Raw genomic sequence first — 13,662 nt, 5'->3', positions numbered from 1 at the left:
GGCAGCTGAAGAAGGAGGTCCGAGCTCCATTTGCTCTGCATGGGTGTCCAAAATCGTAACGGAAGTCACGCAGGCCATAAATCAGTCTCTAGAACAGAAATTCCAACGAATGACGGACAAGCTTGACACGATGGATGGAAAAATAGAATCACTCACAGGCGAGTTTGCGGCATCGTGTCAAAGAATCTCGGATCTAGAGGATCGAGTAGAGGAAGCACAGACAGGCCAAGAAAAACTACAATTGAGAGTCACCGCGCTGGAAATTAAATTGGACGATCTAGAAGGGCCAATCTTCGATTGGTGGGCTTGCCTGAAACCATCACAGATTTGGAACCGAGATCCTTTTTAGAGGAATGGCTCACCAGTACGCTAAAATTGCAATAGAAAGCAGGCCCACTTCGAATCGAACGAGCGCACCGATTGGGGCCAAAACGACAGGGAGATGCCAAACCGAGGATTGTTATATTCAAGTTATTGAACTATGTTCATAAACTGGAAATCCTCAAAGAAATTAGGGCGAAAGGCCAGTTAAGATATGACAACAAGCCGGTATTATGCTTTCAGGATTTCTCGACAAGAGTTTCACAGCTGAGGAAAGCATACTCACCAATATGTTCCACATTGCATCAGCGCCATGTGCAATTCGCATTGCTATACCCGGCACGCCTGAAAGTCTTCTCAGATGGCAAAGCGACCTTCTTCGATACCCCTGAAGCAGCGCGTGCGTTTTTTGACATACCAGATGCAGTGCAACGGGCGGCTGCTGAATGAACGCAGGGTAGAGGAGTCAGGGCGCACGGAATGGAGGAGCCGACTTGACAGGACAATTCACAGGATTGTGTATGCTTGAGACAGAATGGCTGAGAAGTACAGGTGCGGGTAAGGAAATACAATGAGAATCAACAAGAGGTTTTGCAATGGAGCTGCAAGGGTTTGTGACCAGCGGCAATAGAACGTGAGAGGGGATTCAGAAAGCCCAAGGAGACTCGAACTTTAAAGGATTGTGAAAGTGGAGGAGAGCGCCCCGGGATTTGGGACTACAGACTCAAATCTCCTCATGCTGAGATAAGTAAACAAACTCATAAACCCTTGCATTGGCATTATAAAAGACAACCCGCGATTCCAAAGAGGATATTATATGGCCAGGAGATGATGAATAAGATGAATAAACGTTAAAGATCCTCAGCTACTTATAAAAGGTTTTTGTTTTTCTCTTTTCCTTTCTCTCTTCTTCTGCTGTCATTCAAATGCAAAGCTGCTGGAAGAGATAAAATGCTGGAGTTATGGAGGTGTGGGAGAGGGGGGAGGGACACTGAAATGGGTTGGAGAGAGGGGATAACAATGTTAATTTGAAGTACAAGTTCAATTTTGTTGCTAGTTGCTGAATTGTTTATGTTAAAAGGACATGTGAATAGTTATCACTGTTTAGGGGGGACAGGCAGTACTCTGCTGGTTTGCAATGTAGTGGGAAAGATGTATACACCAAAAATTAAATGCATGAGTTAATTTTTTTGATAACCTCTCTAAACTTAAAAATGTGCTGTATTCTTTAAATTTTAAATTCTTGGATTCCTAAGTATAAATGCCGATTGCATATTCATGTATTGTGATGATATATTGAAATATATGAGTGGGGAGGTGGGGGGGGGGGGGGGGGGGGAGGGAGGAGGAGGGGAAGAGAGAAATGTGCGGTACTCAAGGGGATAGATATATAACCTATAAATAGAAGTTTGGCTGGAATATGACAAGAAGAGGGTTATAGGTGGATAAGCTGTTCTGGAGGGAGGGAGGGAGCATCTCTTTGAAAGTGACCTAATAGGCTCCGCCTGACACAGATATGCTGTGGGCAGGAAAACCTCACAGGAGGTTGTTTAGTAATGTAGGGGGGAATGGGAGGGGGGGAATAAAAATAGGACAAGGATCTGGGGACGGGAGGGACAGGGTAGGGGGAAGGGAGGATCGGCTCTGTGGGGACCAGGGGAGGAGGAATCTAGGAAATCTCAAGAGGGAGAGGGAGAAGCGGCTAACATGCTGGACCCTCCTAAATTTAAGGAGGAACGGGGAGGGTCAGAGGCTGGGCTGACCCTCCTTTTGATAAGAAAGATTGATCCAATGATTAAAGGGCTTTCAAAGGGAGAAGGATGAAGACGCTGAAGTTTGTGTCATGGAATGTGGGGGGGATTACGTCTCCAATTACGCGTCAAAAAGTTTTGCAGCTTTTGAATAGGCAGAAAGCAGATGTAGTATTCTTACAAGAGACCCACCTGTCCTCAATGGAACATGCTAAATTCAAAAAATGGTGGGTGGGTTCTCTGCTGGAAGCCTCGACACAGGCTCGTAAAGCTGGGGTGATGATATTGTTCAGGAAGACGCTTGATGTTCAGACACAGGGTTGCTGGCGGGACAAGGATGGTAGGTATGTGATTGCAAAAGTCAGGATCAACCAATAAACATTTTTGCTGGTGAACATCTATGCCCCCAATGTTCCTAATCATAAATTTTTCAGGTCGATGGTCCATATTCTTGCCAAGCATGAGGGTATTCCGATAATTATGGGCGGGGATCTGAACACAGTAAATGACCCTAGTTTGGACTCCTCAAGAGGTCAAAGGGCGGAAAGAGGGTCTCCAAAGGAAGGGAATCCATTACTTTGTACGGCCCTGGATCTGGTGGACGTGTGGAGACTGCTGTACCCAAGTGATAGAGACTATACGCATATTTCTAGAGCCCACTCCTCGCAATCTAGAATTGATTACTGGCTTTTGTCTAGGACCCTTTTCTCTGGGGTCCAGGACGCGGATATTGGTCCATATGGGATATCGGATCATGCTTATGTCTGGTGGACCATGAGGGACACGTCCGGGCAGAGTCAACAGTTTCACTGGCAATTCCCATGTTATCTGTTGCAGGATAATGAATTCCGGGAACACTTAACGAAGCAATGGATAGACTATCAGACACATAATGCCGCTCACCGAGAGGACCCGATACTATACTGGGAAACTGCTAAGGCGGTGCTGCGGGGGGTAATACTGGCTTATACAAGCTATAAAAAGAAGATGAGAGATAAAGCTATTATTCGTCTCAGCAATCAGGTGGGAGAGGCCAGGAGGCAGTGGGCGTCTAGGCCCACGACACAGAATAAATCGCATCTCTTGGCCGTACAGGCTACCCTTAATACTCTGCTGCACGCTAGGGCAGTTAAATCAATGCAATATTATAAATTCCAGTTATACCTCCATGGTAACAAACAAGGGAAACTATTAGCTGGAATGGTAAGGCGGAAAACTGGAAAACAGAAGGTACTACAAGTTTTAAGGCCAGGAGGAGGGTTCGCAAGAACAGATACAGAAATAGCTGCGACTTTTCAGCAATATTACCAAGAGTTATATACCTGTACGAACACAGATGACTTGGAAAGCAGGGCCTATTTGGAGGGGAAAGACCTACCAACCTTGCAGGACTCACAGCGGACTGCACTGAATCACCAGATCACGGAAGATGAGGTGCTACTAGCGATACGACAGGGAGCTCTATTTAAAGCACCAGGCCCAGACGGTTTTCGGTATGAGTTTTACAAAGTTTTAAACCACCAGATTGTAACACCCCTGACAGCTTTATTTAATACATTTATGGAGACTGGTGATATGTCAGACTCTTTGAAGGAGGTCAGGATGGTGGTTTTGCTGAAACCAGGCCGGGATCCTGAGCGAGCATCCTCATATAGACCCATCTCGCTGATCAACATGGAAGCTAAAATATTTGCTAAGATCTTGGCTAACAGACTTGCGGTGATACTGCCATCACTGATAGAAGAGAGTCAGGTCGGGTTTGTGAGGGGAAGGACAATAGCAAAAAATATGAGGAAAATTTTGTCCTCTATGGAATGGGTGGAAAGACATGGGACGCCTTCTCTGTTGATCAGTTTTGACGCGGAGAAGGCGTTCGATAGAGTGCGATGGGATTTTTTATTCGCGACTTTAGAGATGTATGGCTTTGAGGGCAATTGGGTACGGGCAGTACGGGCACTATATCAAACACCACGGGCAGCGATATGGGTTAATGGGATCGTTTCAGAATTTATAGATATACAACGGGGGACCAGACAAGGTTGCCCGTTATCACCACTGCTGTTTGTCTTGAGTATAGACCCGTTGATCAGAGAGATTGTGTCGCACCCAGAGATTGCAGGAGTAATAATGGGAAGGCAGGAATTTAAAATATCGGCCTTTGCCGACGATTTGTTAGTGCATCTGACTGATCCCAGGAAATCCCTGCCTGCACTGATGGAAAGCTTCGCTGAATTTGGAGATTTCTCCGGGTTTAAGCTGAATTTGGATAAGTCTTTGGCCTTGCCAACAAGTAGTTTAGTGAAGAGACAGTGGGAGGGACCCTTTCCTTTGAAATGGGCCAAGCGCTATTTTAAATATCTGGGCATAAAACTCCCATATAAATCGTTTCTCATACACGACTTGAACGACTCGCATTTATTGGAACAGACAGATCAGTCCTTGTCGCATTGGTTGACGTTACCCATCTCGGTTCATGGGCGCCTCCAGTTGTTTCACATGATCTTATTTCCCAAGTGGCTGTATATGCTTCAGGTGGGATTTGGTACTAATAGGGGGACACCACAGTATTGGGATACATTAGGAAATCACACTATATTCAGAGTACTGTGATCCCCAAGGGAGTTTTTTAATATAGGGGGGGCTGGAAGGATTAGAGAGGGCGGAAGAGAGGGGGTGGAAGGGTTGAAGAAGACTCCGCAATAAAAATGGACAGGGCTATGCTTGCAAAGAGATTCAATAGTAGTTTTTTTTTTTTTAAAGGCTTGGAATGTTCTTGTCCATTTACTTCTCACTTCTACCGTTAGAGACATACTATAGGACCCTACCCTACGGGGCCCTTGGGGCCATAAGAGCCCAGGCTCCAGGGGATACAGAGGAGGGGGGGATAGTTTTAGGTGAAGACGAGAGATGAACGGTAATGAAGGGTCAAGCATAATAGGAGAATGAGTGGGAGTAGGACAGAGGATAACGGGAGGGGAGTACTAGGGAATTGGGGAGAAAATATTGGAAACAGAATATTGGATATTGAGCTCTGTTATTATTTGGTGTACAATACGAGATGTTATGAATACCTTGTTGATGTAGCATTGTACAGTTGCACTTTCAATAAAAAATATTTAAACATAAAGGCCTGGTTGAAGAGCCAAGCTTTCACCTGCTTCCTGAAGTACAGATAGTCTTGTGTTAAGCGGAGCATTTCGGGCACTGCATTCCAGAGTGTGGGGGCTACTCCGGAGAAGGCTCGCTTGCGGGCATCACTTCATGTAATGTCTTTTGGAGAGGATGTTGGTCAGGGATATCCCTTGGGAGGACCTTAGTGTATACAGCAACCCAAACCAAAGTGCTGTACAAGAAACTATATGCAAGGATAATAGGTCCCTGCCCAAATGACCTTACAGGTTAAGTAGGTACCTGAGCCAATCAGAAATAAAGGTGTTTATCTAAGATCACTGTAAGCTTCATTAACAAATACAATTTGAACCCAGATCCCAGCTTTGCACCTTTGGGAAAGTATACTTTAAACTCTACTGAAGCTAGACTGACCAAGAAAAAAAAAGATACAAGTATGCAAGATGGTATAAAGAAGGATGGCCTGAATTAGCACCAGGATCTAAGGAAGATATTTCAGCAATTAGTACTCCATTAAATACTGGCACAGTGACTCAGAGGCCCATGCAGTGAGCTTGTGCTAGAGCCACGTGCTGACAGCTTAATGTGCAGATTCCTCTTGCAAATGAGGTGTCAAATTTTGGCTCGCCCATGTAATAAGCAAATTGTATGCAAACAGGCCCCGAGCAAAACTTGTGAATAAACCAGAAAGTACACACTGGCCACATGCGGACACCATTCTGAGCAGAAACACCTCCCCCTCCCCCCCCATATCCGTACACATGCTGGATAAAATGATTTGCAGTACCGATATTTCTGTGCAGAACAGGATTCCAGCACATGCCCAGAGGTTGTCAATACCATTTTATTGTGCCCAGCTCTAGCTGCCCTCAGCACACTACCATGCCCCCTCCGTTTTGTCTTTTTTCGCCTCAGGTTCTTCATAGAGGCCGGAAAAAAAAAAGTTGTGGGTACTATATGCTCCCAGCACGAAACAGGCATTAAGGACTAGATTCTATAATCACGCCTAAACATTTGGCACTGAAATGAAATTTGCCTCAGCGCATTCTATACAGTACAACTTAATTTAGGCATACTTTATAGAATAAGCCTAAACTTCTGCACGGTGCATAGAATATGCAGCGCAGCCATGACGGTGCCTAACTCTAGGCGCAGCCATTTACGCCAAGTAAAACCTGGTGTAAATACCGGCACCTAAGTTAATGGCAGAGCAGGTGTATTCTGCAACCCTGTGCGTAGTTTTCTGGAATGCCCATTCCACGCCCCCTTTTTAGCAGCGCGCATTACAATTTACATGCACCGCTTTGCAGAATACACTTAGCGGGTAGTGCATGTAAATTCTAATTAATGCCAATTAGTGCTGATAATTACTTGCTAATATCCAATTACCAGTGCTGATTAGCTTAAGTAATTAAATTATGCACATTGTTGTTGAATAGCTTCAATTTCCACACGGAAATCTCAACACGATGTATAGAATCCCAGGATAAATCCTCAAAACACTAAAACAGAAGAATGAGCTTAGTCTTCTACACCTATTCAAACTTGGGTCCAATGCTGGTACTCAGGGCTCGTCTTAGCAATTGTGGGGCCCCCCGCCTCCGCCCACCCGCCACCATAAGCCATAATTTATCAGAGTTTAAAAGGAGGTTTAAAGCACTTGGAATCCCACCTCACTGCATACCTTGATGTACATCCACAGCACATTCCACTAGACAGCGGCAGCGATTTTCATATCCCGTCAGCTGCCGAGCCCAGAGCCTCCTTGCTGCTGTGTCCCGCCCCCTTTTGATGTCACTTCCTGCTTCCACAAGGGCAGGATGCAGCAGCGAGGAGGCTCTGGGCTCGGCAGCTGACAGGATATGAAAATTGCTGCCACTCCCCGATGCTCTCTACTGAAATATGGATGCACATTAAGCTACGGAGCAGGGAGGTGTTCCGAGACAGGAGGGCAGATGTGCCAGAGATGCGGGGCCCTGTGCAACTGCCCCTGCCTAAGAACGGCCCTGCTGGTGTTTAATCTTCTGCGCCCTTCTCTGTATCTGTGCAGAATAGCCACAGCCTCATTACCATGATTTTAAATATGCTGTGCGCTGATATCTAATGCAAGACTTTGCACAGGCTTAGCTGCCCATAAAACTGTGCGCTATAGTTGCGCTAACTCTGCGGAAAGCCTTACATACTGTATTGCACCAGCCCTTCAATGCACTTTAACGGAAAGCAGTGGACCCAGAACTGACTCTTGGCAGCATGTGGCCCAGTAAGCATTAGCAGAGATGCCAAGTTACCCAGTTCCAGGCTAGAGATTTTAGACAGTCCTGGTTTTGAACTTAGGTCCCAAAGCAGTGTGGTATGTAGTGCCTGATCCTGTCCACTGAAATCAGTGCTGCATCAGGATGGGGTGATCAGAACTCCAGGATTGTCCCAAAATCTCCAGCCTGTAACTGGGTAACATAAGTACATAAGTCTTGCCATACTGGAACAGACCGAAGGTCCAGCAAGCCCAGCATCCTGTTTCCAACAGTGGCCAATCCAGGTTACAAGTACCCGGCAAGATCCCAAAACAGTACAATACATTTTATGCTGTTTATCCTAGAAATAAGCAGTGGATTTTCCCCAAACCATTTAAATAACGGCTTATGGACTTTTCTTTTAGGAAGCCGTCCAAACCTTTTTTAAACCCCGCTAACTGCTATTAGTACATTCTCTGGCAACGAATTCCAGAGTTTAATTACACGTTGAGTGAAGAAATATTTTCTCCAATTCATTTTAAATTTACAACTTTGTAGCTTCATTGCATGCCCCTTAGTATTATTATTTTTGGAAAGAGTAAACAAGCGATTCACGTCTACCCTTTCCACTCCACTCATTATTTTATAGACCTCTATCAAATCTCCCCTCAGCTGTCTCTTCTCTAAGCTGAAGAACCCTAGCCGCTTTAGCCTTTCCTCATAGGGAAGTCGTCCCGTCCCATTTATCATTTTCGTCGCCCTTCTCTGTAGTTTTTCTGTTTCCACCATATCTTTTTTGAGATGCGGTGACCAGAACTTAGCATCTCTGCATTTGGGGAGTAGCAATTTAGTAGAGAGGATAAACTGCCCTTTACATAAGTATTGCCATACTGGGAAAGACCAAAGGTCCATCAAGCCCAGCATCCTGTTTCCAACATTGGCCAATCCAGGTCACAAATACCTGGCAAGATCCCAAAAAGGTACAAAACATTTTATGCTGCTTATCCCAGAAATAGTGGATTTTCCCCAAGTCCATTCAATAATGGTCTATGGATTTTTCCTTTAGGAAGCTGTCCAAACCTTTTTTAAACTCAGCTAAACTAACCGCCTTTACCACATTCTCTGGCAATGAATTCCAGAGTTTAATTGCACATTGAGTGAAGAAACATTTTCTCCGATTTGTTTTAAATTTACTACATTGTAGCTTCATCGCATGCCCCCTAGTCCTAGTATTTTTGGAAAGCCTAAACAGATGCTTCACATCTACCTGTTCCACTCCACTCATGATTTTATAGACCTCTATCATATCTCCTCTCAGCTGCCTTTTCTCCAAGCTGAAGAGCCCTAGCCGCTTTAGCCTTTCCTCATAGGGAAGTCGTCCCATCCCCTTTATCATTTTCGTCGCCCTTCTCTGCACCTTTTCTAATTCCACTATATCTTTTTTGAGATGCGGCGACCAGAATTGAACACAATATTCAAGGTGCGGTCGCACCATGGAGCGATACAAAGGCATTATAACATCCTCATTTTTGTTTTCTATTCCTTTCCTAATAATACCTAACATTATATTTGCTTTCTTAGCCGCAGTAGCACACTTAGCAGAAGGTTTCAATGTATCATCAACGACGACACCTAGATCCCTTTCTTGGTCCGTGACTCCTAACGTGGAACCTTGCATGACGTAGCTGTAATTCGGGTTCCTCTTTCCCACATGCATCACCTTGCACTTGCTCACATTAAATGCCATCAGCCATTTAGACGCCTAGTCTCCCAATCTCGTAAGGTCCTCTTTTAATTTTTCACAATCCTCTGGCGATTTAACGACTTTGAATAACTTTGTGTCATCAGCAAATTTAATTACCTCACTAGTTACTCCCATCTCTAGGTCATTTATAAATATGTTAAAAAGCAGCGGTCCCAGCACAGACCCCTGGGGAACCCCACTAACTACCCTTCTCCATAGAGAATACTGACCATTTAACCCTACTCTCTGTTTTCTATCTTTTAACCAGTTTTTAATCCACAATAGAACACTACCGCCTATCCCATGCCTCTTCAATTTCCTCTGGAGTCTTTCATGAGGTACTTTGTCAAACACCTTCTGAAACTCCAGATACACAATATCAACCGGCTCCCCTTTATCCACATGTTTGTTCACCCCTTCAAAGAAATGTAGTAGATTGGTGAGGCAAGATTTTCCTTCACTGAATCCATGTTTGTAGGAACATGTATTTTGTTTCACTTATATGCCTAAAGGGCCCTGTTAATAAAGTTTAGAACACGCTAAATGCTAATTGTTTTTTTACATCCATAAATTGTTTTGTGTGTGCAAGTTGATTTTATGCATGTAAACAATAAAAACTTAAGAGGTCCTTTTACAAAGGTGCACTAAAAATAAGCACATGCTAAACATTAGACACCCCCATATATTTCTATGGGTGTCTCTAAAAATTAAAAACTAAAACCGCTAGAGCACCTTTGTAAGAGACCCCATAAACTCTTAAATAGTCAAGCCAGATTTTTAAAAAAATGGGTGGGGGTGGGAGGAGGCTATACACCTTTGCAATTCCTTAAGACTCTCATCCTGGACAAACTTCCAGGCAGGTCTTAGCCTGGAGCAGCAGATGTGTCACAAAGGCGGATGACTCAGAATGAAACAAGTAGATTTTTTGAGGCATAAACTTTCCAAGAGGAGAAAATGCCCATTCTTTAGAAAAAGCAACAATATTAATCTCGGGAGTGGGAAAAATCAACAATAGAACATACAAGTTTCAATATAGAAATACGTATTTTATCGATAAGCAACTCGCCTTGAACCTTGAACTAAAGAATAGTACAAAAAAAAAAAGCAACAAAGCAACAAACGAGAGGAAAAAAAGGCTACAGATCTCTACCCCCCCCCCCCCCCCCCATTTTGAGGAAGACAGATCATAACAACAAAAAAAAGTATACTATGAGGCATATTTTCAAAGCACTTAGCCTTCCAAACCTATGGAACTTTGGAAGGCTAAGTGCTTTGAAAATATGCCTCTATGTGATTCATGCAGAGCTTTCTGTTGGATTTCATTCAATCATGGATTTATTTATTTGTAACATTTGTATCCCACATTTTCCCACATATTAGCAGGCTCAATGTGGCTTACAAAATACCGTAATGGTGAACGCCAAGTACGGTAGGTATTAAACAAATACAATTAGAAAAAGGATCAAGTAATGTAGGGGTAAATGGGTTCTATAAGGGGCAAGGAAATAAGAAATAAAATGTCCATTGCAATGTATGTATATATAAATTCAAACAGAAATCAGCCTAGGTTCACAATCTGGCGGTTTCCCCCACCCAGGTTAGTTACAACTTTTCAAACTGCGTCCTATAAGCATCGCTCTCCACCCTTCGTTCCACGGTGTTTTTCCATTGTGCTTGGAATTTCTCTCTTTTGCATTTCAAAAAGTAAATTACTACATGGTAAAGGCTTTGAATCATATGCAAAAAGCCACCTTTCCAGGTCCAGAGGATCCCGCTGTATCCATTTTTATTTTTTTTTACCTTTTGCCCACCTGAAAGCACAGGAGGCCCCGGGATAAAAAGCCTGAGACCGCCCCAATACTGAGCAAGCTGTGTCCAGAGGGGCAATCATTTTTGACACCCCCAATCTTTGTGAAGCGTTGCCCCCCTTATGGTAAAAGAGTTAAGTCCGGCTCCGAGGCACGAGCAAAAGCCACAGCACATGTGATTAATGCGTCCTGTCCAAGGACTGCAAAGCCCAGCCTTACTTTAATCTCCAGCCCAGACCCTGCTCCCTCACCGGTCTTACCGTTCGAACAGCTGTGACCGGCCAGAAACGGCGCCGACAGCTCCATGTCTTCGGATGCCTTTCCTTGCAGTATCAGGACTGGAGCTCATTCCCAGCAGCGGCAGTGATCGCTTTCCTCCCTCAGGCTCAGCCCCAGTGTATCCAGCAGCATGATTGCAGGTTCTGCGGCTGCCAGGTGCCAGCTCCTCCCCTGAAAGGCTTCCAGTCTCCTCCCCGCTCCCCACTCTGCTGAACCAGCCTACAGGAGAGCCCCGCCCCCAGCCCCACCGAAACTGCAGGATGAACAGGACATGGTGAGGTAGTGTGTGAGCAGGGAAGTGGGTTTGGCCGCAGATGTTACTAGAAGATTAGTTTGCTGTACCGGGGGAAGGGGAGAGGAGCTGCTTGAGACAGGACACATACCCCTTCCCTCCTTTTCCAGGCAGGGGACGTCAGCCTTAAGCACTGCTATAAGCACCCCCAAAATTGAGCAAATGCTTTCTGTCCAAGGAGTTTGTGATGGGTTTAGCACCCCCAATCATTCTGAAAAGTTGGCTTCTATGATGACTATTACTAATCATTTATACAGCACTACCAGATGCAAGCAACAGTCTGCACAGTTATAAATAAAAGAAGGTCTCTGCTCCCTAGAGCTTACAAATTACAGGCTTCTGGTTAGAATCAACATGACTAGAACCAGGTGGATATTTAGGTAGGATTTAGGAGGAAGAAACTGGTGGCATATAGCTAGGAGGATTAATTGATAATTTATTTATTTTGGTGGAGCTGGAGGTTAACATGGGTGGGCACTAGGCCCATACCACTGCCTAGGTGGACCTGCACCACTGGAAATAGTTATTTAAGGGGGCCTTTTACAAAAGCGATAGGCGTCGCACTGGCTTGGTGTGCGGTGATTCAGGCCTACGGTGCTAATTCCAACTCCTGCTGTGCACCAATTCCAGCACTAGAAAATGTGGGATACAAATGTAACAAATAAAAATAAATAAAAGGTGTTCTTAACCACTGCACACCCCTGTACTTTTCTAGTAGACCAAGTCTGGTGCTCATTTTCAAAGCACTTAGAGACTTATAAAGAGACATAAGAACCTTTGGAAGTTTGTAAGTCTAAGTGCTTTGAAAATACGCCCTGAAGTTCAAATGGCTGGCACAGGATATGTGAAAGCTGGTATGAACTTGAATGGAATTAGCAAATGGCTCCATTAGTCATTCTGTCCTCGCAGTGATTGCTGCATCTGAATCTGGGATTTAAGTGGAAGTCCACCGAATGGCATTTCCCTTAACACTCTCAATTAGATTATTGCTTCAGGATGTCCAGCTAACTAGGATGAAGCACTGCTGCTGCTGGTTTGGGGTTCTTAATGCCCGTGTGTATAATCGATGGAATGTGCATCTGATGCCTACTGGATTACCTAGTAGGACACATTAGTCTGATTGACTCTGGCCATTTGTTACTAAATAATAACCAGTTCCAGCAATGTTCACTCAGACGTATTTAAATATTGGCATAATAGCATTGGGTGTATATATTTACCAGTATAGCAACATACTGTATTGCATTGCTAGATGTACAAACATAATCTAAGATTCTAGGAAAATGGGGGAAGGGGGCTGGCTGCCTCCCTATGAAGTTTGAGAAACGCCCATCTGATATATTCACCTCATTAAGAGGCCTTTTTACTAAACCGTGTTAAGTGCAGTTTACCACGTAGTAACTGGCGCACAACTGCGTAAAGGGGCTTTGTAGTTGTTTTGCACTTACTATGCAGTAAACCACGCATTAAGGGGCCCTTTTACAAAGGCATGGTAAGGCTACGATGCGTCCGCATCTCAAAAAATATATAGTGGAATTAGAAAAGGTGCAGAGAAGGGCGACGAAAATTATAAAGGGGATGGGACAACTTCCCTATGAGGAAAGGCTGAAGCATCTAGGGCTCTTCAGCTTGGAAAAAAGGCAGCTGAGGAGAGATATGATAGAGGTCTATAAAATAATGAGTGGAGTGGAACGGGTAGATGTGAAGCGTGTGTTTACGCTTTCCAAAAATACTAGGACTAGGGGGCATGTGATGAAGCTACAATGTAGTACATTTAAAACGAATCAGAGAAAATGTTTCTTCACTCAACATGTAATTAAACTCTCAAATTCTTTGCCAGAGAATATGGTAAAGGCGGTTAGCTTAGCCGAGTTTAAAAAAGGTTTTGGACAGCTTCCTAAAGGAAAAATCCATTATTAAATTGGACTTGGGGAAAATGCACTATTTCTGGGATAAGCAATATAAAATGTTTTGTACTTTTTGGGGATCTTGCCAGGAATTTGTGACCTGGATTGGCCACAGTTGGAAACAGAATTCTGGGCTTGATGGACCTTTGGTCTGTCCCAGTATGGCAATACTTATGTACAAATTGGCCCTACTGCTGGGG

At 44.2% G+C, this 13,662-nt stretch overlaps 1 protein-coding gene across 1 annotated transcript in view; it reads right to left on the bottom strand.

Moving 5' to 3' along the window:
- Positions 1-11,427, bottom strand: part of NIPAL4 (NIPA like domain containing 4) — a 39,435-nt gene extending 28,008 nt beyond the window's left edge. Inside the window, exon 1 of the mRNA XM_030213100.1 lies at positions 11,245-11,427. Within this exon, the coding sequence (XP_030068960.1) occupies positions 11,245-11,290 (46 nt within the window). The 5' untranslated portion in view covers positions 11,291-11,427. The remainder of the gene's footprint in view (positions 1-11,244) is intronic.
- Between the last annotated feature and the right edge of the window lie 2,235 nt (positions 11,428-13,662).

Source organism: Microcaecilia unicolor, chromosome 8, assembly GCF_901765095.1.
Source record: "Microcaecilia unicolor chromosome 8, aMicUni1.1, whole genome shotgun sequence".
NCBI classification, from domain to species: Eukaryota; Metazoa; Chordata; class Amphibia; order Gymnophiona; family Siphonopidae; genus Microcaecilia; species Microcaecilia unicolor.
This window is presented reverse-complemented; position numbering and strand designations above follow the sequence as displayed.